Source organism: Periophthalmus magnuspinnatus, chromosome 17 (genome assembly GCF_009829125.3).
Source record: "Periophthalmus magnuspinnatus isolate fPerMag1 chromosome 17, fPerMag1.2.pri, whole genome shotgun sequence".
Taxonomy (NCBI): domain Eukaryota; kingdom Metazoa; phylum Chordata; class Actinopteri; order Gobiiformes; family Gobiidae; genus Periophthalmus; species Periophthalmus magnuspinnatus.
In genome coordinates, this window is record NC_047142.1 from 23,508,652 (window position 1) to 23,533,320 (window position 24,669).

A 24,669-nucleotide genomic window follows, 5' to 3' on the forward strand; every position below is an offset into this window, starting at 1 on the left:
ACCTGTAACAAAACCAATTGATTTTTCTCTTTACTCTTATATACAGCCCATGGAACATTACACCAAGGCATCAGAAAACCTAAACCAAGATCTAGGACTAACGATCGGCTACTTTTTAGTGCAGATGGGTCATGAAGTATTGTGAGTATGGTCTGCGGATGATTGAAACGTCTACAATTTGACCTTGGACTTAATGTTGGTCTTTTGAGAACTGCTCTGAGTGGCACTTTGGATAATATAGTTATTATGAACAATCAATACTGGTTCTATTAGACCCAATTTTGTATTTTTTCGATTAACAGTTCCATTTTATGGGCTTGTGAATACTGAATAGGGAGACAAGAAAGACTCAGCCTTTTGACAAACCTTGTAAATGCTCGTTATTTACAAATGTGGGAGAAATACATGGTCTGTACACTAGTAAAATGTTTTATTAGTTAAGTTTTATTAATTAAGTAAAGTTTACCACCTGCTTGTCTCAATGGATTAATTACAATTTATATTTATTACATAGTGAAAATAAATAAATAAACTAATACCACCATGTGAATAATGGCACCGATGCTACTACAAATACTACAAATACTACAAGACTACAAATACATTGCAACCGATAACAAACATACTGCATTCTTCACAGTTATACCCAACAACAGCAGTCAAATGTAAGCTTTAAATTTATGTGCACATTATTTTTATTTATTTATTTTTTCCCAGATAAAGATAACACATTACCAGATATAGCGATATCATTCCATAGCTTGTGCATAGAGCTATTTTTTTCAAACTTTTTCATAAAAAATTACCCCAGCATGCTAAGTTCCCTGCTGTGGCAGGTAAAACTGAACAATACCTGGATTCCTATAGAGAGAATGTCAGTGCAGTTATAGACTATTGTATCTTGAAGGTTACTCAGGCTGTTATTATGGTACAGCATCGAACTCTTTGCTCACAAAAGCTAATAAAAAAGCTAATCATGACAGGTATCAAACAGTCACAGACAGACTGCAGAGAGAAAATATTTTGCTGTGGCATTTTTGTAAGAAATCTTGCTTTGAATTGTATATTGTAGAGCGGAAAAGGCTGCTTCACCGCCGACAGCTGAACTAATAGCAGAGACAAAATCGAGCTGAGGACAGAATGAAGCAAAGAAAAGTGACGTGACTAACGCCATTCTGCACACCTCCTTATCACAATCCAAACATGACTATTATTTCCAGTATCCAAAAGGCCTCTATCTTTCTGCCTATTGTCATACTATTTTAAACTGGTGTCATTACATGCCCTGTCACAGTGCTTTTATGAGATAAATGGATTTTGTCAATAGTGGAAAAATATGTACTGTGTATAAGATCTCAACAGAGTCAGTGAAAAACTTTGTGATTATTTTACCCGTGGAATTGTAGAACTTTTAAATCTTGTTTTGATACATAGCATGATGTGTTTAATAAATGACGAACTTCCATCGGGTAATGCAGTAGACACATTTTTTATTAATTAGACATTTCTTAAGGTTTTATTAGTTGTGTTTTTTAAGGGTATATTGTTATTTTTGTGTCCTCCAATATATTATTTTAACAGTAATAATAGTAACAGTAGAGGCCTGCTATTATTAACAATACAATTCTTAATGATATTTACAATCAAATAAAAATACTTTCAATTATTACTCAAGTAAACGCTCTCATAATAATTTTCCTTTAAATGTTATTCACAGGTTTAACAATACAACATTTACAATAAAGTGTACCTTAACCGTAACCTTAGCCTCTGCTTACATAATTCTTTGTTGGGTAATACTTTTCCCACACCTGAGCCAGTAAGCTCAGATATTTTTGCAGCCATCTTAGATTTCCTTTTTGAAAACACATCAGTATTCATAAATGTGCCTTCATATTATTCACACAGTCCAAACCTTGCCTAATCACAGCTGATTATCTTCACTGATCCACCACATGTACCTGCAGGCTGCTCCGTGATGAGAGAGCTACATAATTGATTTAACAGACTGAAAAAATATGGAAATAATAATTATGGTGGTATTCAGTTCTGTAGATAAGTGTGAATAGTATTTGTTGCAGCCCACTTTGTCTAAAATAAGTATATTTTAAATGTAATGTGTAGTAGTATTAGCAGTAGCAGCAGTGGAAGCAGTAATAATGCAATGGATTTATGTAGCAACTTTGATGACACTCAAAGCCGTTTACGAATATTCATTTACTCCGCACTCGCTAGAGGTAAGCTTCTATTGTAGCCACAGCTGCCCTGGGATAAACTGTATAGTGGTGTACACTGATGCTGTGAGGCTGTAGTGAGGCCATCTGCTCCTCCAATCACCACCAGTCACTCAACAACATTCATATATTCTAGTGGATAGATTTGGCCAACAAAAAATTCCTGAAGTATAGAATACCTACATATACTTACAATGTTCCACTTCTGACTGTACTACACTGCAATTACACATATCTTTAGAATCAAATCAATCCAATAATGGCATTTCCATTCATTATCAGAGACTGAGCAACTCTATAAACTGGTTTGCAGCAGCGTATAATGCAAATACTTCCCCGTTGTGAGAGTGCATGTGTTTCCAATCTCACCTCAATGCCGAACCAATCATTTCACACTTTTTATTTTTTCCTGAAGGTCGGCTGTGATCCCATCAATCAGCACCCAGGATGCAGCACGGAGGAGAAAGAATTTTGATTCTCTTTCATTCCACTTTCTTCAAGATATACGGCAGCAAAAAGCAATGATTTCTGCAGGAGGTCAAACAGCAGCTAACAAGAACTGAAATATTGATGCAAGGCCAGTTCTTTTCCACAAATGGCCGTAACAAAAAAAATTATCATTGCTGATAATTCAAACAAAGAAAAGTTTCTCAATTGAGTGCGTGGGACACAGGCTGGGCCACATCAACTTGAATGGAAATAATCAACCACCTCATGTGCTGATTGCGACATGGGCGACATTTTACTCAAGTGTGTTTGCCATCCACAGCTGTAAATATGGTTATGGCTGATTGTGAGGAAAACTAAAACAGTGTATTAAAAAAGTCAAATTCACAGCATGCATTTTTTAATATGGCTTGAGGACAAACAGCTAAGATGCAGCTCACAAAAATACTTCTTGACAAGCACAAGAAGTCCCATGGAGGGAGATGTAAGAGCCACACTTCAGTCTAAAATCCTGAGCTTGTCTGTGATGTCTTTCCTAATGGCACCTGAAAACAGCCATAATAGCTCACCTGTGAGACAGATTATCAAGCAACAGCATCACATAATTCATATGCACATTCTCAGTCAGGTTGAATACTGATGATGAGGTGGGGAGGTTCATGTCTGCTGGTAAAATAGTGAATATTATAATTTTTGATTAAAGGTGCACAATGTAACTTTTTTGATTTGCCAGCTGTCAGCCTCCATGGAAATGTTTCTGATCTGCGTGAAACTTACTATGCATTTAGGGTATTAAACTTATTATGCATTTATTCAATTACAGTTGTTTTGATTCTTTGGATAAAACTCATTCTTATTGTGGTGGAGTCGCCACTCCACAGATCCAATGTTTAACAGGGCCTGGCAAAGTCATTTGATTGTTTTTATGGAGATAGATACGTTTATTGCTGTACTGTGGAACAAGAAAAGCAATAACATCTAGACAAGCATTATATTATAACTGTTACTACTTTTACTACAGCAACAACTACTACTTTAAGTACCCTGCTCTAATCATAATTATACTTCCATCATGCCTACTCTTTGTACTAAAGCTAATATCTATATTTTTACAAATTAACATATATATATATATATATATATATATATATATATATATATATATATATATATATATATATATATATATATATATATATATATATATATATATATATATATATATATATATATATATATATATATATATATATATATATATATATATATAAATGTTAACATTTTTATAGTACTTTCAAGGCACTCAAAGCACCATTCACACACACATTCATACACCAGTGTACACTCACTTCCAACCTTAGTTGGGTCATTGGTAACCCTAACTATCAATGACGTTTTTGTTTTTTTGTTTGTTTCTTTTCTTTTTTTTTACGCAAGAGCAAGATTCAAACTGCCAACCTTCAGATCAATGGACAACTGACTGAATCAAACCAAATGGTCAACCAACTGAGCTACTGTTGCCAAGATGTGTATGTGTACACTGGTGCATGATGTGTGTGTGAATGGGTGAGTGGGTCCCTGATGTAAAGCACTTTGAATGCCTTGAAAGTGGAAAAGCGCTATATAAAAATGTGACCATTTACCATTGACCATTTACCAAAATGTGTTCTTGATAAACAGTATCAATGGGGAAGGAAATTTGAGAGCCACACTTGAGTTTTTCCTAAAATCTTCCTTTTCTGCTCCTGTGATGTTGCAGTTGCTCACTGTGTGACAGGTTATAAAGCAGCAGACAGCCGAATACCTCCTCTGCCCTATTCAAGCTAGCCTAAATAGCAAAAAGGGAACATGTAAAATGTGTAAGATGTATGGCAGATATGGATAAGATTACAAATGGGTAATAGAAGCCACACATGTTCCTACTGCTTTAAACAATGGCATTAGGATAAAGCAAGCTGAAGTGAGGAGCTTATGCCTGAAAAAACACTGACTCCTAAACACTTGTCCCTCTCTGGATGATCACATATGCCCCTCAGCATAAGCTGAATGTGAATCTGAACACAAACTTTAACAGTCATCCGTATTTGGCTCTGATTCACAGATTACATATGTTTGTGACCTGTTTGACCAAAATCAACTCTTATATCGTCACCACCAGGTTTCATGATAATTGGATAATTTTGTACTAAAACCGCATTGAAACTGCATTGAATATCCAAGAAAAATGGATAACTGTTGATTTTCAACATCTCTAGGCATGTGGAGTGTGAGCTCATTTGGATCAAAAGGACTCGGACTAGATAGGTTTCATAAAAATGTATGCCAAAGTGGCGGCAGACATGCCATCCAATATGGCCAGTTTCCTGTTTGATATAGAGTATTGCTCCAATTATGTTTTAGAGTTGTCCTCATGTGTCCCATCACTGCTATAACACGTACAGAAAGTATATGTGTCTCACCAGCCAACCAAAACTCTTTATAAATAAACAACACACAGTGATCTAATTTTATCTGTACTGAAGCAAAAGTAATTTTACTTTATTACATGAAAATATTGGGTACCTTTAAAATCAAACATAAATTGCCTAAATGTAATTGGTTGCATCGCCCCACTGTTCACTGCAGCAGTAGCTCACCTATGCGACAGGTAATACAGCCGCAAACATCCACGTACCTTCTATATAAACACTTGAGTCGAGCAGAATACTGATGACCAATTTTCTGGTGCTGTACAGAGAGGTAAATGTGTCTTTGAACACGGATGTAAATGATATTCACAGACGGCTGTCCTTCATGCCTCACTGTCACGCTGCCTGGCTCTCCGCTCATCCCTGGGCATCCGATTGTCACATAATGAAATGTAAAAGAGGATTGCAGACCTTGGTGGTGATGGCTGCTAAGTATCAAGCCACTGAGCCCTCACCAGTCTTCCCGGCTCGACACCCAACATAAATATTTCATGTAGACAAACAAAGGCGTGGGGCTTTCAAAAGGCTAAATAGGAAATCAATTGCTTTGTTATGCAAGAAAGAGGCAGGTTCTGACAAATGACTTATGGAGTGAAATTAAACTGCTTTTATAAAGTCAAACAAATATGCAAATTACTATCAAAATGAGCAGCTGCATGGAGACCTATGCATACTTTACTATTTATTTACCAACTTGCTTCTTTTCCTGTTATCACTGGCATGCAGAAATCAATAGACTAGATTCAAGATACTCGTGTTTTTCAATGAAGTATGAAACTCATAAGGAGAGTGGACTTTGGAAATGGGCCAAAATGAATTTAAATGAATGTTTTACAAGCGTGCTACATTTTGAAATTGTTTGTTTAAAAGGTCAACTGTTCCCGCTGCATGTTTTATAGTATGTTAAATGCCAGTGGACAGTCTTATTTAAGATTTAGTCTATCAAATGAAATGCAAAAGAGACCATTTTAAAACAGCATTTTACATTGGAGCAAACTAGATATAGTTCTGAAAAGCCACTGCTATCAATAAGAATATAATAAAATCGCCCACAGCATTTCAACTTAATTAAAGAGGTCGACGGATTAGCATTAGCAGTGACCCCATAATTTCATTTTATATAGGTAGTTGTTGCTTGGAAAACATGGACCAAACTAAATAGATTACACTTGACATTTTAAATACTTGTATGTATGGCTTTCACTGAGAAAAAAACACAACAACAACATCGCCACGCACACATACAGACACAAACGGATATATAAAATCAATTTAATCTTTACACCTTCTACACATAGTATAGATGGACCCCCGCTGTAAAAATCTATGGACCGTAAGCACTATTCATCTTAAGTCTGGATTGTGGAGTCTACAAGTACCGTAAAATACATTAAATAAATTGAGCATGAATACATCTTGGTTAAAAGCACCAATGCCAAGGACGCTGGGAAAGACTGACAGAAACAAGGCTGCCAATCCGTGCGAGTGACAGTCAATGGTGCAACTCCTCCAACACCAATCAGTCCACGCATTCATATGGCAAGATTGGTGAAGTACCTTGCCCTGTGACACAATGGTAAGTGAACACTCTAACCACTGAGCTGTTGCCGCTTGATAATTAACATGAAATTCTAATTGACCATGTAGAAGACAAAAACATCCATTTCAATCAGTTGGCTTTGTGTCCCATTTATAAGAGACCAGCAACAATTACAATACTAAAATGTTATATCCATAGACTGAATATATAAATGGAAATAGCTAACCTGCTCACTGCCGCATTCCATTGACCATTGACTCTGGCTCCAATTCACATTCTATTGAAACACTGTCGCCTCTCTTTCCGTAACTGCTGCTGCCAGATTTGTCATTTTGGTCTTAAAATGTTCATATTAATTTGCTCTGCATGATCCTGTATTTTATTTTATTTCAGTATTGTATCTGTAAAACAAAATATGATGATTAATAATAGACAAATCAGGAGCTTCTTTCCCCGAGGTCGCTCTGGCAAGCATTAGCAAAAGGTTTGATTGACAGCTTTGCTAAGTGCCCGTTCCCAACTAAACCAACGGTGTGGACGGGAAGTGGCGTTACCTTCAACAGCCTCGCTCCGGATTGGGTTTTTGGTTGCTTTGATACTCATGGTTTGAACTCCAAGTATGAAACATGTCTCCAAATTCACTTCTATAACTGCTAGCCTCGATGAGCTTCATTTGACTGGAGCTGAACGCTATGGGTGACGTCACACTCAATTGGTCCACTTCGCTATACAGTCTACGGTTCTATCTGAGACTAAACAACCTTGAAGTTCACTTTGGGTGACACTAAACAACTTAACAGTCAAAAGACAAATACATTACATCTTACTTACATATTTTCCTATTTATTCCATATTTTGCTATACATTTATTGTATATCTTAATGAGTGGGAGGTAATAGTCCCAGCAGACACTGGTTTTGTACACTGTGTAGGAGTCTTGCATTCACTACAGCTAATTATCCACTGACTGGCTTTAGCTTTGCACCATACTGTAAGTACTGCTCTAAGTGGTCTGCCCTACAAAGCATTAGCCACCCACTGTGCTCAACTCAAGTCCCGGAGATCATTTTGTATTTTTGTGACTGATAAGAAATCCACAGGGGACATCATCAAGCCACTAAAACAGACAAATCCCAATCTAATCCTCCCTGATGTGGCTGTAGCAGAGACATGCATTGAGTCGTTGCACTAGTAAATGACACTATAGAAGCATGAAATGGATATTGATCCATCTTTCTAGTCTCTTTTGTGAAAAATAGCATATAATGTAACTTAAAGCACTGCTGTATTGGAAAACGCCACATATTGGTATTGATTAAATGACACCTAGCACAAGATGAACTTATTCCAGCAACACATGAAAGGATTTAAACGGACTTTGATGCAATAATGGTGCCAACAAACTATGCTGGAGGTGGAGATTTGCAGTTCAGTGAAGGAGAGATTAGCCCAAGATATAACCAAAGATCAGCATTTGTGTGTACCATGATGTTCTGTAGGAGTATGAACTTCTGTTTATCAGAGCTGTATTTGGCTATATGGAGACCCTGTGGGATAAGTATTTTAGGGACTCTTAGTTTAATTTGGCACAATATATAGTTTAATTTAATCTAAAAGCATCAGGAGATTTGAAAAAATAAGAAAAAAATAAATACAAAATAGACACATATAACTAGTAGTGCTTTTTATGAGTTTCATCGATGGACTTTTTACCCATTCAAAAAAACATAACATGACATTTTAAATTGCTATGGCAACAGTAGTGATTATTTTATAACTGTGAAAAACAAACAAAGGAAAGGAGTCTTTTTATTATTGGAGGGCTGATGTAATTGTTGGATCATTAAGCATTTGCAAAGTGTAAACCAGGAAACAGCTATTGATGTTTGCTTCTGTTTTATTTACATTGTGAAAAATTCAAAAATAACTTTACTTTTATTGAATAAACTGTAAGAACGTAAATATATAATGGCGAGGTAAATGAATTATTCCTGTGTGTTGTCCAGCATACAAAGATACTCCTCTTTTTTCAAGTAAATTGAATCTTTTGAACTGTAATGCAAATGCAATCAGCTGCACATTCAAAGGTAGATGGCAGGTATAAATAGAGGGCTATGTATATCAGGTCATTGCTCATTCAATAATTAATTATGCATTCTAATCACAGTTTATTAGGTACAATATTTTTAGTTAAACTGAAAACTATTTCTTTGTGATACTTCAAAACTCAGTGGACGCAGAGATATGTTTTTTGATCCAGTGTGTGGTCTAAAGCGGTTGTCATGGTTATAGTTGTGGCATTTCTGTTGGTCATGAGGACAAATGGCTTCTTGACCCCTTTGGTCCAACTTAAATCTGCCCCACAATGACATTGACATTTAAGTTACAACCAAAGGGTGCTGACTTTGATGTAGTTTGTCAGTTATGGCCTTTTAAGTGAGACTTCCTATCATAAAAAATACAAAAATAAAGATAAGAAAAATATGATCATGTGTTTAGCAAGAATCAATGTGTACAAATCAATTGGGTGTATATTGGTGTTCTTTTAGGTATTGTACGGACTCCTTTTGGGCTGCCAAAAACTAAATCTTTATGATATAAAAAATGCATGGTTTCAAAATAACAATTAAATAATATCAGCTGAAGACCTCACCTCTCCCATCTCATCGTTTTTTCATGTGATGCTCCGTTATGTCAAAGTGTCAGAGTGAATATTACAGATACACATTGCCTCATTGGAAAAATACTTGATTTACTTGATGAATACTGGATTATAATTGACTTGATGAATACTGGATTATAATTGACTTGATGAATACTGGATTATAATTGACTTGATGAATACTGGATTATAATTGACTTGATGAATACTGGATTATAATTGACTTGATGAATACTGGATTATACTGCACTATTGGCACAATGAAGTTCAATTTCATTAAAAAGTTGATTTTTAAATTGAGATTGTACCTCACAAACAGCTCTAAAAGCAAATGTAACATTTATGTATAGTAGCTTTTAGTTTATTTTTGTGTATTCATTTGTTCGGTTTACATCAGATGCCCTTCCTGACATTACATGTACTTGTCTGATATTATAATTGAAATAGTCATAACCAGATCTACAGTCAATAAAGTCAATAAAATAACACTGCTATAAAACTAAAATGTTTGGGCTTTGTTTGGGAGAATTACAGCCTTGCCTCTGTATGCACTATTTCAAGTAGGCTAATAACTGCACAATGCAAGAAAAGAAAAAAAAAAAAAACCCTGAATACAACACAAACACTGGCCATCCCATTAAGTTCTCATTAGCGGCCACCTTATACACTTTACTGGAAAAAGTGTTTCTTGGTCTGATGTGCTTGACAAATGGAACAGGTCTTAAATGGCCACTGTTGCACTTTGGATTTGTCCTTCACATCACATTTTGCTGCAGGTAAACTAATAATGCATCCTTCAACTCCACTCTGTGACTGGAACATACTCAAGGTATGAACTAAAATGGCAAACACCTGGAGAAATCTACCATAAAATAAATAAAGAGAAAGATAATATATGATCCTACAACTGCCAATAACTTCGCTTTCTTTACCTGCAGGTGGATAAACTGTAATGTGCATGGCGTTCAACAGTACTGACTATTCATAGCAAAAACAACACATTTCATACAGGGTTGACCTCCATCTAGTGGCAGAACCACACCGGCTGAAATGCATGAAGATTAATGACCGAGGTGCAGCAACACAGAGGCAGCAGTGGTAATGCTAAACTGGACAAGTATGGACACAGCATAAGGCTATACAATGTGTGGCCATTCACAATCAAATGTATGTTTGCACTGTATTTAAGGAACTGAAAAGGTTTAAGTAGATGACTTTAATTATAATTATAAATGATGTATTTTATTATATTGTCTTCAAATCTTTAGGTTCGTATCATTATTTATATTCAGAGCTTCTTTAAGAACGCATATTATTTTAGAAACTGGCTTCCTGTTTAAACCTCACAACGGATGAGCAGCACCTCTCCATAGTTACATTTTAACATAGCAACTGGTGTTTTTTTTTTTTTTTTAATAATCACAAGGAAATAGATCAGAGCAGTGGGTTAAGATAGGGTTTGAGTGAAAACAGCAATTATCTGAGCACTCAAGCCAAAATTACTCCAACATGCATAAATCAATTCAAACACAACTCTGAGCAACTTTATGATGACGGAGCACTGTTATGTAAATCTCATAAAGGCTTTATTTTTATTTATTTTTTTACAAAATATGTCCCATTTAAGTAATTTGACAGGATTTTGAGATTCGACCTCTGAAAACCTGTCTGTTTTATATGCCTTTGCTGCAGTGTGTATGGACATTGTAATTCTATTCGCACCATTTTGAAAGAAGTGAAAAAGGTTGTGTATTATAAATCGCATTAATCCAAATGCCATCTCATAAATTATGCACTACTAATCCATCTGCTGTGAAACTTTTGGCTGTAAGAGGGTGTAGGTGGTTTTCACACAGAAATGAAGAAACACGATTTAGTTATAAAATGTGGAGGCTTAAGTTGAGTGACGGCTACACAGCGCTCCCATTAGCCAATTCAATTTACAAGTCCAACACTCCACTTGGTTCAGAATGAGGCCAGGCACTTCAAGCATGAAATATAGAGCCGTGTGGTGTTGACTCCTGAACAGCCCGAAACATAGCCATTTTCTCTGTTTTGTGCATTGGACATTGTATTTTCTGATTTCCACCAGTAATGCCATTAAAATGCTGTCGGGTTATTTGAAACGTCTTTTAAAAACAGGTTTTTGGTGCAAATTAAAAAAGAAGAGTCAGGTTCTGAAACATGTCAGTATGAATGTATGAATGGCATGAAATGTGAAATAATAAATAGTTTCTTAATAGGGACTTTGACTTTATTGTTGGACATTTTTTTACACAGTGCATTGCAATTTAAAAACATCTGTAATAAAACAAGACAATAATGAAAAGTTACTGTCTAAATACATTAGAATTATACATTACAATATTGCAACTTGTTACTCAGTCAAAGAAGTTAATCTGCACTGGCTCCTGTGGCTCGGAGAATAGACTTTAAAGCAGCTCTGCTTGTCTCTCCATGGCCTTGCACCAAAGTAGATCTCCGACATGTTAGTGCCATATGAACCATCTCACACTCTGAGGACTTGAGGGACCAGCCTCCTGCTGGTGCCCAGAGTCAGGACTAAACAAGGGGAATCACTGTTTCAGTTTTATGCAGCTAAAATCTGGAACAATCTTTCTGAAGATGTGAGACAGGCCTTTTCTTTGACAATGTTTAAATCCAGGCTCAAAATGACTCTGTTTATCTGTGCATATGACTGAAAGGTTTTTATGCTGCACTCTTCCATTTTAATATTAATTTTATGATGATTATTTATGTTTTGGATTGTTTTCATTGTGATTTTTATGTTTTTCTTATTCTGTAAAGCACTTTGGATTACTCTGTGTATGAATTGTGCTATACAAATAAACTTGCCTTGCCTTATTTGACAGGACAACTGTAGCATGAAATGGGGAGAGAGAGGACATTTGGATAGCTGGGAAGTACACCTACAATGCTGAGATAATAACCACATGTGCTACGCTTAAAAACCACTACACCTCTGGAGAGCACAGTAGATTTTCCATCATTAGAACCACCCGTCTACTGTTGCTTTCTGTTGGACAGAACCTTACAGGGCAGCGCTCTTCTGTGCTGTGTTCATCTTTAAATGAGTATATTTAAGATATTTAAATAGGCTACTGTTTACATCTGATTTATTCTGCAGGAAAATGGAAACACTGCCTCAACAAAGCTACTGAAAGTACCATGTACATGATGTTCAGCTGACCCGTCAGGTCATACTGGTATGCCTGGTCATTATTTATACTACTTACATTTGGCATTTCGTCAGACCATTACAAGTCTACAACAGACACATGTTTACAAAAATATCCTGCAGATGGAGGGCAGACACAGGGTTTTTCATTCATACGACCCCAAGCACCACACTGAAGTGCTGTATTGTGTGTGGTGCCAAGAACAAACACATATGAAGGATGTGCAGGGGATAAAAAAGTATAAAAATACAGTGACAGCAAATGTAAAATATATTTCCTGCTCAAAGCATATGTGAACTCTGGGAATTTTTGTTGAGGAAAACAACAGCAGATGCCTGCATCTCCCCCACCTCTTCTGAATAGTCCTGAAAGACCAAATGAAAAGAGATGACTCATATTTTAGATTACACAGTGTGATTCAGCAAACTTACATTAAATCTGACTTTCATCCCCGCTTCATGTCCTAGTTCTGGATTATTCTCTGTAAATACACAACATAAATATATGGCTTTGGTGAAACAAGTAATGCATTTACAATGTACAAATATGTACATTTAAAATACAGTGTGTGTAATAAATTGAGAATTTTAATATATTGCTTTGGATTATTTATTTTATTTTATCAGGAAGTCCCATTGAGATTTCATCTCATTTTCAAGGGAATCCTGAGTGAGTTAAAACATACAACATTTACACTTTATCTGAAAGATTCTGGTGATTCTGACAGTGACAGTCTTTGTCAGGCATCTATAACATATTCAAATACATTTAATTAAAAGAGATTGCAGTTTGCTGATGTTGCAGTAAAATTGCTCTACTGTGCAGCCCCAACTGTTCCATTATTTTCTGTATTATTCCCTGTGGGGTTGGTTCTACTCCTGTAAGGTTAAAATGCAGTGAGAATAGACAGAGACATCCTTACTGTGCAGTTTCCACATCTTTCGTGCAAATATGGCAAATCCCAGGATGAGCAGAAAAGAGGCGCACACTAGCAGAGCTCCAAGGATGTGACTGAAACACAGAGGCCAGGTTTAAGAGCAGCTCACGTCTAACTCCACAGCAACACGAAATGATGACAAATAGATAGTCCTTGGTGAGATGGCAGCATCATTATGTGTGCGCTCCACTCAGCTGAACTTCACCTGAACTCCATTTTAATGATAGATAAGCAAGCACCCATAGTAAACAGCAGCAGGGGGAGCTTATACTGCTCTTGAAATGAACTTAACTGTCTTGGGCAAAGTTGAAACAAAACTTTGAAAGGGCAACTGCATGTGACTGCTGCATATATGAAGATTCACTAAATATGACTTTTTAAATCCATGAGGTGAAGGTCTTGCAGTAATAAGTCAATGTTAAATACAGGGACATTTTTCTTGGTGGACCTGAGGGAGTGCTCACAGTGGAGGGCCTCTCATGTGAGCATGTTGTCTCTCTATTCTAAACTAGTTGAATTATAGTGTTTTTTATAGTAAAGTAAAATATAATATGGAGGGAGGGAGTTGTCTGGACCCAAGCCAGCAAGGCGTACACTTAGAGGCGCACACAACGTTCCAAATAATTGACAAGAACAAGAGAAGTTGCCATTTTGCTTAACGTATGAATTCTATTACACCATATGTGGAAACTGGAGAGCACCCGCCATAAAATACTCAGAGATTGTGTTTCCAGCAGTTGAGAAATTTAACCTGCAACCTTATTGTACAGTGGTACACATGTCACTGGTTTGGGAAATGAGGCTCAGTAGGTCAAAAGCAAAAAGAAATTTGAATAACAATAAAAAAGTTGATTATGTGTAAAGTAGAGGCTATGTAGACCTGTGAGTTTATATTGTCCAAGACTTGACAGTGTATTTACCTGTGAGTGTTCCAGGTGCTGTTAGTGACGTTCTGAGGGAGATTTTCAGGGGATGAAGTTGTGACAGGCATCACCGCTGCTGAAACACATACACACACACAGAGCTGAAGAAGTGGCTCGAGTTTATCCACACTGGAAGTAAACAATATGAGAGTCGGAAGTAAAGATTCACCAACTTTAGTACGGAAGAGTACCCACAGTCTGAGCTGTACTTCTGGCTGATGCAGGGTTACATAAGAAATATATTCCTTTCATAATGACAGAAATTCAATCACTTTCAATATAGATGTAAAAATCCCACTGACTGTTGACTGAATGTACCTCAATCATAATTAGAATTAAAAAAATAAAAAATAAAACATAAAATGAATCACTTTTTTGCTTTATAGATTACGTTGTTTGTTTGTTTTGTTTTTTCAGTATTATTTTTATGAACATAGACAAGACAACCAGTGCCATTTAAGACAAAATATAGTCAATCTTGCAAAGTTTGAACTCTACTCTACACTACATCCTATTACTGACAGAAGATTGGTTGAAGAACTACACTCCAATCACTGATGAATCCATTACAACCGAAGACTTACTCGTTGTGACCCGGGGCAGGACCTGGAGGTGCACAGCTACCTTCTGCTGTCCTGCTCCACACCAGTACCAGCCTGTGTGCCTCATCTGAAGCCTCTTATAGGTCACAGCAAACGCCCCAGATCTGTCGTCCTGTATATCGACTGTGGCGTCTGTGTATGCTCCTTCAGAGTCCGTCAGCAAACAGGAGCTCCAGTCCCCGCTGCGGCACCACTTCTTCGGGCTCTCTCTGTCACAGCAGAGGCAAAGAAGGCTGTCAATCTAAAATGCCTTTGTGTGTCTGCGGCTCACTGAGGCCTGCCGGATTCGTTTCAATGCACCGGTACATTTATAACGGATCTCTAAGTAAATACCTGTATTTTTCACTGTAAAAGCATTCGGCTGTGACACTGCTTCCCTCTTCACCGATCAGTCTGCTGTGGAGCACCGACATACCTGCAGACAGTACACTGACTCGAACTCTATAACTTGTGTTCAAAACTTTTTCTGTCACTCACTATTACCAAGTGCACAGTGCTACAGGGAGAGGCCATGCACATGATCAATCAGTTTGCAGTTATATTCTTATAAGAAAGTGTTTTTCAAAATAACGTTGTGATTGGGTGGGTATGTTTGTAATCACAGTTTTGTTCTGTGCTGTGTGAGAAATAGGATGATCTTTAAAAAGTTAACTGTGCCTGAATTAAGAATTTGGATTTGAGTAAAACGTATTAGTCACTTTTCCAAGATTTTTTTTCTTATATTTCTACAATAATAAAAATGAAATACTACTACTACTACTACTACTACTACTACTACTACTACTACTACCACTACCACTACTACTACTACTACTACTACTACTACTACTACTACTACTACTACTACTACTAATAATAATAATAATAATAATAAAAATAATAATAATAATGATGATGATGATGATAATAATAATAATAATGATGACGATAATGATAATAATAATAATAATAATAATAATAATAATAATAATAATAATAATAATAATACAGGATAATTTATCTTATTTTAAGTGTGATATGAGTTGTTTCATGGGCAAATTTTGCCTTAAATAGTCAAAATCTTCTCTACTCCACTCAAATCAGGATAAATACACTTAATCCAAATTTACTGATTGATTTTATTTTATCAGGAAGTCCCCAAGTACTTTGGTTGTTTATTATTGATCTGTTTGCCACCACTTCTCCAAATAGTATATTTTTGGACGGAAGCACCATGGACTCCAAATTAAACAGCAGTACAGCAAGTAGACATTAGATCTTAAGTCCTAGTTTTGACCAGTAAAGAGGGTGGTCTCTTGTTAGGCATAATTGAGACATAGTTAGGTGTCAGAGATAAAGGAGTTTCCCTTACCATTAATGACCTGTATGTCAGTGAACGCATACAGATCTGCACTCCAAATGCCTCCAATCTCCACTCCACACATGTACCAGCCAGAGTCCTCCTCTTTCAGTTGCGTCATGGTAATAGAGAAGACCAACTGCACTGGGTCATCATAAATCATAACTTTCTGTGCAGACATTTCGGGGGTTCTGGGTTCATCTGTGCGGGCCATGCTGGTGCAGAAGTCTTTCATGCGTCCACGGCACCAGTACTTCACATAACTAGCGTACTGTGGCTCATAATGGCACGGTATAGTGAGAGATCTGCCCTCCAGAACAGCAAACTTCTGCTCCGTCGTGACCCTGCACAGACAAACTGATACAAAGGAGACAACTGCTAACTGTTACATATAAACTTTAGATGAGTGTTGAACTGATGGGGTAAGGTTATGTTAAATCACTGACTAAAGTAAGTTTACATTACAGTTATACAAAGTTTTATCAAGAAAGTCAGAATAAGAGACAGTCCCCAATAATAAATATGTTTTCTGTTTGGAAATGCAGACGTAGCCTCGGGCAAATCTTGTTCTATATTTTATGGCTGTGCTGTGTACTTCAAACATCAACTTCTATACAGAGTGGTGAAAATGGATTATGTTCACACAATAGAGATTTGGGTAAAAGACAACAAACATAAACCTTTGATGGCTTGTCAAAATGCATACTTCCCTTGCCAGTGGGCGTTTCAGAGTTAGGAAGTTTGGATAAATCCAAATAAAAAAAATAAAAAACAACAACACATCAGCCAGGAGCAAAATGTGCATCCTATAGAAACTAGAGCTCAATGTGGGAAGTACGCCCAAGAAGTGAAAGTTAAGTCCTCGTAGAAAGCATCATAACTCAATAATAACAAGTTAAGCTATATTTAGTCTGGTGCTTCATTACCTTGAATCCATTGTAAAAAGCAAAGAGTAAGTATGAAGTGCTGGGGCATGCCTAAATTATGCTTAATAAAACTGCAATTCTTGGGAAAATCTCCTGGTTCCAAAAGGCAGGTTCCGCTGGAGTTTCGACTTCCCCATGGTCACATGACCATTTATGGACTCCAGATGTGCCAGATGTTAACTGTTGAGATGCCAGCTGGACTGTAGAGGCTAGTAGAAGCTATACTGCTTAATTGCAATAAACCAGACGAAAATCAAATGGATGTCATAAGTGACTACTTTATTTTGTATCCAGATTTTTACACTGATAAAATGCTCCATCACATCTAATTAAGCCTTGTCAGAGCAATTCATTTAGCAGATTGGTTCTAGTCTCTGAAGTGTCACCAAAGTTACTGCAGCAAATTGTCCTTATTAATCTGTATAGTTTTAATGCTATTTGTCTAATGTCATATGCAACTCCTTTGGTCATAAGTTCACTCCGAAAGGCTGTGTGACTAATACAATGATTTCAAACTGCTCCACTGTGCTTTTTAAATTATTGAAAAGGTTTTACATCTTAGACCTTTATTTTAATCAACGGAAGGTCTAAAAAGGTCCCGTACATTAGTCCTACTTTTTCCTCATGATTTGAGTGCAAGCCTTACTTAACGTTCCATTTTTCAAAGCTGCCCATTGCACTTCTCATCCAAGCAGAGAAGGATTTTGGCAGGCTACAATAAAATTATTTGATTTTGATGCCTGGGCGCTTTGGATTTTGTCCAGTGTTCATTTGCCGGATTAATTTGCTACACACATACAGCCTCAGCCAGTCATTTAACAAACAATTATTCTAACGCGCTGCACAGTGAGTCAAGGATGTCCCTGCAGTCTGTTGCTTTCTGTTTGGGCCATAAACGCACAATGTAGAAAGTCTGGCCGGAAATAAATGTCAGTGCTAAGCAGGCACATCTCAGAATTGACTGCCTCAATCCTTCTAATTATGTAACCAAGGCCCGATCAAATTCTGTATCATGCATGTATCCAAACCATCACAATTGTCTTTAAACATAGTACAGTTTTTATCCATTTGACCTTTGAAATATAGACTATTTAATTTCTAGCACCTGCATAACTGAGAGCTAGTTTTATTTCCAATAATAAAACTGCACTGGAGCAGATATATGTGACCTTTATGAGCACAGAATGATGCATACCTTTGCCTTTTTCTAGTTATTAATGTTCTTATAGACCACAAATCTACTCCCTAAAGTGGTGCTCAGCATAAAACCATCAAAGTGCTATACACAAACTTCTGATGCACTGTAAAGGTGGGCATCACTTGAATAAGTCTTTTTTTTTTTTTTTTCAAAGATCAAACTCCTTACATGTTACACTTTTTTATTTGTGTCAAAAGTGCAGATGGGAATGCCTTACAAATGTTTACATAAAAAAAAAAAAAACATTATCAGTAAGAAAATTTAACTGCAATTTATCTGATGGATTACGGATGTAGATCTCCAAATAAGTTGTCTTCAAAGGGCTTCTCCTTATGGTTTTCTGTAAAATAATAATAATAATAAAAAAATATTAATGTCACATAAACAATCTTAAAATGAAATTAGCACAATGCTAACTTTTATTTAAGACTAAATTAATTCAAATTAATATATCAAACGTTTTCTGTAAAGGAGAAATAATATATAGGTTCCTTATTTTTGAGGTTCTGATTGCTAAAAACAAAATCTCTGCTGCAAATATTTCTGGAATATAAAATTTAGAGAGCGAATGTGAATGCACCCTTAGTCACATATGCAAAAGTTTTGACTGTCATAAAATTGGCCCAGCACAACTTTAGACTAGTGTGTCTCAAATCATTTTGTTGTTAAAAATCAAACCTAGGTCTAATATTGAAAGTAGTTAATAAAACCTGACTTACGCCCATCAATTCAACATTTTTAAATCACACTTCTCTTCTAAGATTCATGTCTGAGTGAGAGGAGCTCCACACGTGTGGTAACACGCATGGCCAAGTTGGGCATAAAGAATTGACTTTCTTAATGTCAAGCCCCTCCCAACAACAACAAGGAAGACTTCTTATTTAAGGATAGAAACAGAGCTAAGACAGGTGGGACATGCCATGACACTCCTCATCGCTCTCCTCCTGCTCTTCTATCAGAAGCTAGAGGAGGAACTTTTGCGAAGGCAGGCTTATGCCATCGATGCACAGAGAAGCTAAACTCCCTGCTCTTTACTGTTGGTCAAATGAAACAGATTGAATAAAAAACAAACATAGTTTATTTCTATTCTGTATGTGCCGTTTTAACTGAAAATATACAAAACTGATCAAATTTGAAGAACACTGAAATAAAAGGTAAGGGGGCTTACTAGGGGTGCTGGTGGACAACCACTGGTCCCTGGACCACAGTTTGAATGGCATTGTTTAAAATTCTGTCCATATTTTAACATAATTTTTTTATTCTTGTGTGTAAATACTATGAGTTCGCTAGACGGGGCCCTTGGCTGTGGAATGAGTTGCCTAAGGAGCTGAGGTAAAAACAAAAAAACTCTAGCATCTTTAAATACCTTTTTAGATCTGCATTTTATTGTTTTCATTATATTTATTTATATTGTCATTTCTTTCATTTGCTGCACTAAAATATTAATTTATTTTTAATATGGATGTATATTTGAATGTGAAGCATATTGTAACTGTGTTTTTTAAGTGCTATATAAAGTTATCAATAATATTGATTCAAATATTAATATTTAAGAATGTCAATACCATCTTCCTCCGCTTACCTGTGCAAAAAGGATGGGTTGATGGATAGTAATACTATTACCAGTAATTACAAATAAAGGAATACACTGAGTTACAGTAATGTAGTATAAGAACAACATGTGTAGTTGCAATCCAAACCTTGTAAGTTGGAAAAGTGTCAGCTTTAACCAATGAAGTTCATCACAACCAGATGAAGAACTGTGTGAGCGAAGAGAAAATCAGCAAAAGCCCTCTCCGGGGATACAGACAAGAAATCCCCTTTGTTTTGTGGATTGATCTGGATCCTGAGACACACTGTAAAAAATACAGAAATTCATGTGAGGGAGGATAGCAACTCTTGATACAATAATGGATGAATTATTCTATTTCAGCAGTTCAAATGTCGTTTACACTATAAGTTACATGGTTGCTGTGATTGCTGCTATCAATACTGTCAGATCAACATTGGCTGAAATCTAAAGCAGTAGGAGTAATGTTAGCCTCCTAGCAGACAGCTTCGCCTGGACTACAGCGTTTTACTCAGATAATGTAATCAGAACATGCTCTACATTTACAGTAGCACAAACACCATTACCTGCCAGAATAAAGGAGCCCACGCAAGAGATGAATCCGGAGAGAAAACTATTGAATGGGAAGGTGCCGACCAGCAGACAGTAGAGAAACTGCAGGGCTCCGGTTAGCAAGATGTACAGCAAGTATGCATCCACCACCTTTAGTCTGTTGGGGGTCGTGGTGGTGTACTCCTCCAGAAACCGGGAGATAACCGATAGGACTGAATTCGACATGCTTATGGTCTACAAAACCAAAAATATAAAATTGTCACTATTTGGCTTCTTCCTCAATTGGAAAAGTGACGTGTCCCCACCAACCGGAAACGCCTTTGGTGCTACAAGTAATATATTCCGACTTTAGTTTCTTCACCGTACGGAACACATTTATTCATGTTTATATTTCTTACAGATATGTAACTTATATTTATATTCGTAATGTTAAAAAAATTACTTACAATTTTTTGAAATATAATTTGGAAATAATAATTATTAATAAACGAAAGGTTACTTCTGCCGCTCACCAGAGGACAGTAAGAAGATGTCTGACTCTTATCATTTTGTTTATTGTTCCAACGTATGCCTTTTTTGTTTATTTACAATAGTCTACACTATTAAGTAATATAGTAAGTAATACCAGTACATATAAAACATTATTTGTGGGGACGTCTTCCTTTCTGTAACAATGATGTAATGTTGCGATAGTGTCGCCATAAACGATCTTTGTACGTTGCCAGCTGGTCTCGGTATGTGCGAGTTACAAAACAACACACGTCGTGTAATTTTCAACCAATATCTCCGTTTTTATCTGAATGTCAGCAGCTAATTATGATGCCAATGGAGGATACAACAACCATAGGACCAGTACAGAACGACAGTGAGACATCAGAGTAAGTCATTTCTACAGCTTCTTCTCTGTTTGTTTGGGCTCAGTTTTAAATGGCCTTGTGTCACATATTTGGTCACATTACTTAGTTATTTATAATTATTATTAGTTATTGTTACATTTGTATATGTAACGATATTAATAAGTAGTAATTCGTAACATGATTACTACCTACCTAATGTTACTCACAGTTGTATCTACCTGGACAGGTGTCACTGTGATACAGAGTCTGATAAATCCCGTAACAAACCTTTAACCTGCTAGAACTTATTGAATATAGAGTCCTTTATTTTTATTTCAGTGGGTTTACAAATACTCTGTCTTTATTCATGTTTAAGATGTTGATTGTGACTAGATTGCATTAGTTTGTTAAATACTACAGGGATGTGCATTGTAATGGGCAGTGAGTGACTCAGCTTAATAGACTACTGTTCTATTACACAGCAGGTGGAAGGTGTGCCATATTTGTTTTGCTAATAAGAGTATTCTTGCTCAGATTCTACACAAAAGTTTAGCTACACCCAAATGATAAAACAGCTTCACTTTAATATAAACATGTACATTGTCACTGTTCAATAGCACAGTCATTGTAGATCTAATGTAATTTTAGTGTAGTTTGATAAAGGTGGCAGACTCCATTAGAAAGAAAGACAAAATCTTTGTACAGAGTTTTACTTTCTTTGTTCTTTTTAGGTCCAATTTTGTGTGGCACTGGTGGCCATCTTGGCGTCCCACCTCAATGTCTTTATTGAAAACGACAGAGTCAAAAATCCTTACTTGTAAGACTGTGTTTTTTATTCTTGTTTATGCATTGTGTAAATGGTTTGCATGATAAATGGTATTGTCTGAACATTGAGCAAAATATAATATATTTTTTACTTAATTATCTTACAATATCGCCCCAGGCATACAGAATGATTTATGGGCCAGGTTTGTAACCCTACCCAACCAAGAGAGAATATGGACTCTGACTGTTACAAACAAGATGGCTCGTAAAACCTCAGAACAAGGTCTGAAACTTCTGCTATTTATGTTAAACTTTCATTTTATTACATTTAAAAAAAAAGAATGTCATATAACAAATATGTTTTTTTAATACAGTGGCCAAAACGCCACTGGTGATGGTGCATGGTTTTGGAGGAGGAGTTGGGCTCTGGATCAGGAACCTGGATGCACTCAGCCAGTCACGGCCGGTCTACGCCTTTGACCTTCTGGGTTTTGGCAGAAGCTCCAGGCCACACTTTCCTTCAGATCCCACTGAGGCTGAAGAGCAATTTGTTAACTCCATTGAACAGTGGAGAGAGTCTGTGGGCCTTGAAAACATGATTTTGTTGGGCCATAGTCTTGGAGGCTATTTGGCCACTTCATATGCAATCCAATACCCAGCAAGGTATTAGACTGTGTAAATCAGCCAGTCTCGCCAAAACAAACAAAGTGATGCAAAGAATTTTAAAAAATATATGTGTCTTAGTACAAATTTAAAATGATTTTTGTTATTGCAGAGTGTCACACCTCATTCTTGTAGACCCTTGGGGCTTCCCAGAGCGACCGCAGCCACAGACAGACGAGACCTCGGGTAAAGAGGTGGTAAAGCGGCCTGGTCCCCCGCGCTGGGTCAAGGTTGTTGCATCAGTACTTTCTCACTTTAACCCTCTGGCTGTCATCAGAGCAGCAGGGCCCTGGGGTGAGACATGTTTTTAGTTTTTATCTAAACTAAAGCTGGACTCCATCAGATCTCTCATTGTGTTCACTGTTTGCATCATCAGGTCCGGGCCTTATAAACAGATTTCGTCTAGATTTTAAAAGGCGTTATGAAGATCTTTTTGATGATGATACTGTCACGCAGTATATCTACCACTGTAACGCACAAAGCCCAAGGTGTATACAATTACCACCCAAAAATATTTTAAAACTATACTATGTTTTAAAAATGACATCAATGTGCCATGTTTTTTTCTTGCAGTGGTGAAGTGGGCTTCTGGGCCATGTCTGAGGGTTTGGGTTGGGCTAAGAGACCTATGCTGCATCGTGTTCACATGCTGCCTCCTAAAATGCCCCTTTCTATTTTGTATGGCGCTCAGTCCTGGGTGAGCAGCTCATCTGGAGAAGAGTTGGCCCAGATCAGGAACAAGGCTCACACCAAAGTGGAGGTGAGTACAATCAAGTTATATACACAGTAATGAGAGACACAGGTGGTCACCCAGGCAATAATGGGAATAACTGGCTTCATAATAGGTGTAAGGCTTGGAGCAATTTTACAATTAATGTAAATGTGCTATTTACATTTAGATTGCAAACATCTTAATCACTATATGTATCACCAAGTTTTCACCTACAACTATGGTTTTCAAAGTCAATGGAAAAACTGCATATATTTTTTCTTAAGATGTCTAAACAATATCAATAATTTATTGTAGATGGTATATAAAGACAAACTTTTAGTATCTGATTAGATTATTGTCATTATAAATATATATATTTTTTCTCTTTGATTCCAGTTAATAAATGATGCTGCTCATCACGTCTACGCTGACCAGCCACATTTATTCAATGAGGCAGTGGAAAAAATATGTAATACAGTGGACTGACTGCATGTAAGTGTCTTCTTCTATTCTATGTTAAAGTACTGTTTTGTATCAGACTATACAATGATTACACTGGAATTTTATTCCAACATCACATTAAAATGTCTTTTTGTTTAAAACTATTCTTTCGGGTAAGAGCATCCACATTGTTATCTTTGTTAGAATCTATTTGAACTTAATAACATATGTAATATTTTACAATCGTTCAATAACACATGTTTGACATGCCGCTGAGTGCTGCATTTGTTATATATTTGTTATATTGTATTACTGGAATAATGACTTCAGTGTATTTTTTCTACTTATTTACCTATGTCATGCACTTAATGACCTAACCAGTAGAGGTCAGTAACGGGTCACTCTGATCAGCATGTTGCCATCACATTCACCATGCACTCTGCAATGCAATAATAGCTTTTGAGAGTTTCAGAGATGTAATATTCTTTGAATGTATTTTTTTTTTTTTTTTTTTTGAATGATTGTAAAGTAAACATGTGTTAAACTTTTGTTAAGTAAATATTTTATTTCATTCAATGAACAATCATTTTACAAAGCTGTATATTCTCTATAATAAAGCCATTTGTTGTAGGTTTTCTGAAATTAATGTGTGTG

The 24,669-nt window shown here is 36.5% G+C and overlaps 3 protein-coding genes across 4 annotated transcripts; 1 reads left to right on the forward strand and 2 right to left on the reverse strand.

Annotated features, from left to right (window-relative positions):
• Positions 1-11,589: 11,589 nt before the first annotated feature.
• Positions 11,590-17,433, reverse strand: pigr (polymeric immunoglobulin receptor). Of its 2 annotated transcripts, none has more exons than XM_033983021.2 (8): positions 17,279-17,432; positions 16,365-16,709; positions 15,347-15,428; positions 14,996-15,222; positions 14,409-14,487; positions 13,474-13,562; positions 12,983-13,032; positions 11,590-12,916 (listed from the first exon to the last, which is right to left on the reverse strand). In XM_033983021.2, exons 1-8 carry the CDS (start codon positions 17,325-17,327, stop codon positions 12,833-12,835), a joined length of 1,005 nt encoding a protein of 334 aa, XP_033838912.1. In that variant the 5' UTR covers positions 17,328-17,432; the 3' UTR covers positions 11,590-12,832. The 2 variants fall into 2 exon arrangements, with proteins under 2 accessions (XP_033838912.1, XP_055084572.1); XM_055228597.1 differs by having other exon boundaries at positions 11,600-12,916; positions 14,409-14,484; positions 17,279-17,433.
• Positions 17,434-20,176: 2,743 nt separating this feature from the next.
• Positions 20,177-20,914, reverse strand: dad1 (defender against cell death 1). The gene is made up of 2 exons (XM_033983158.2): positions 20,613-20,914; positions 20,177-20,332 (listed from the first exon to the last, which is right to left on the reverse strand). Exons 1-2 carry the CDS (start codon positions 20,821-20,823, stop codon positions 20,202-20,204), a joined length of 342 nt encoding a protein of 113 aa, XP_033839049.1. The 5' UTR covers positions 20,824-20,914; the 3' UTR covers positions 20,177-20,201.
• A 396-nt stretch (positions 20,915-21,310) lies between these two features.
• abhd4 (abhydrolase domain containing 4, N-acyl phospholipase B) lies at positions 21,311-24,659 on the forward strand. Its single transcript, XM_033983156.2, has 8 exons — positions 21,311-21,476; positions 22,166-22,251; positions 22,378-22,482; positions 22,574-22,862; positions 22,975-23,156; positions 23,239-23,350; positions 23,436-23,622; positions 23,971-24,659. Exons 1-8 carry the CDS (start codon positions 21,415-21,417, stop codon positions 24,058-24,060), a joined length of 1,113 nt encoding a protein of 370 aa, XP_033839047.1. The 5' UTR covers positions 21,311-21,414; the 3' UTR covers positions 24,061-24,659.
• The last annotated feature ends 10 nt before the right edge of the window (positions 24,660-24,669 follow it).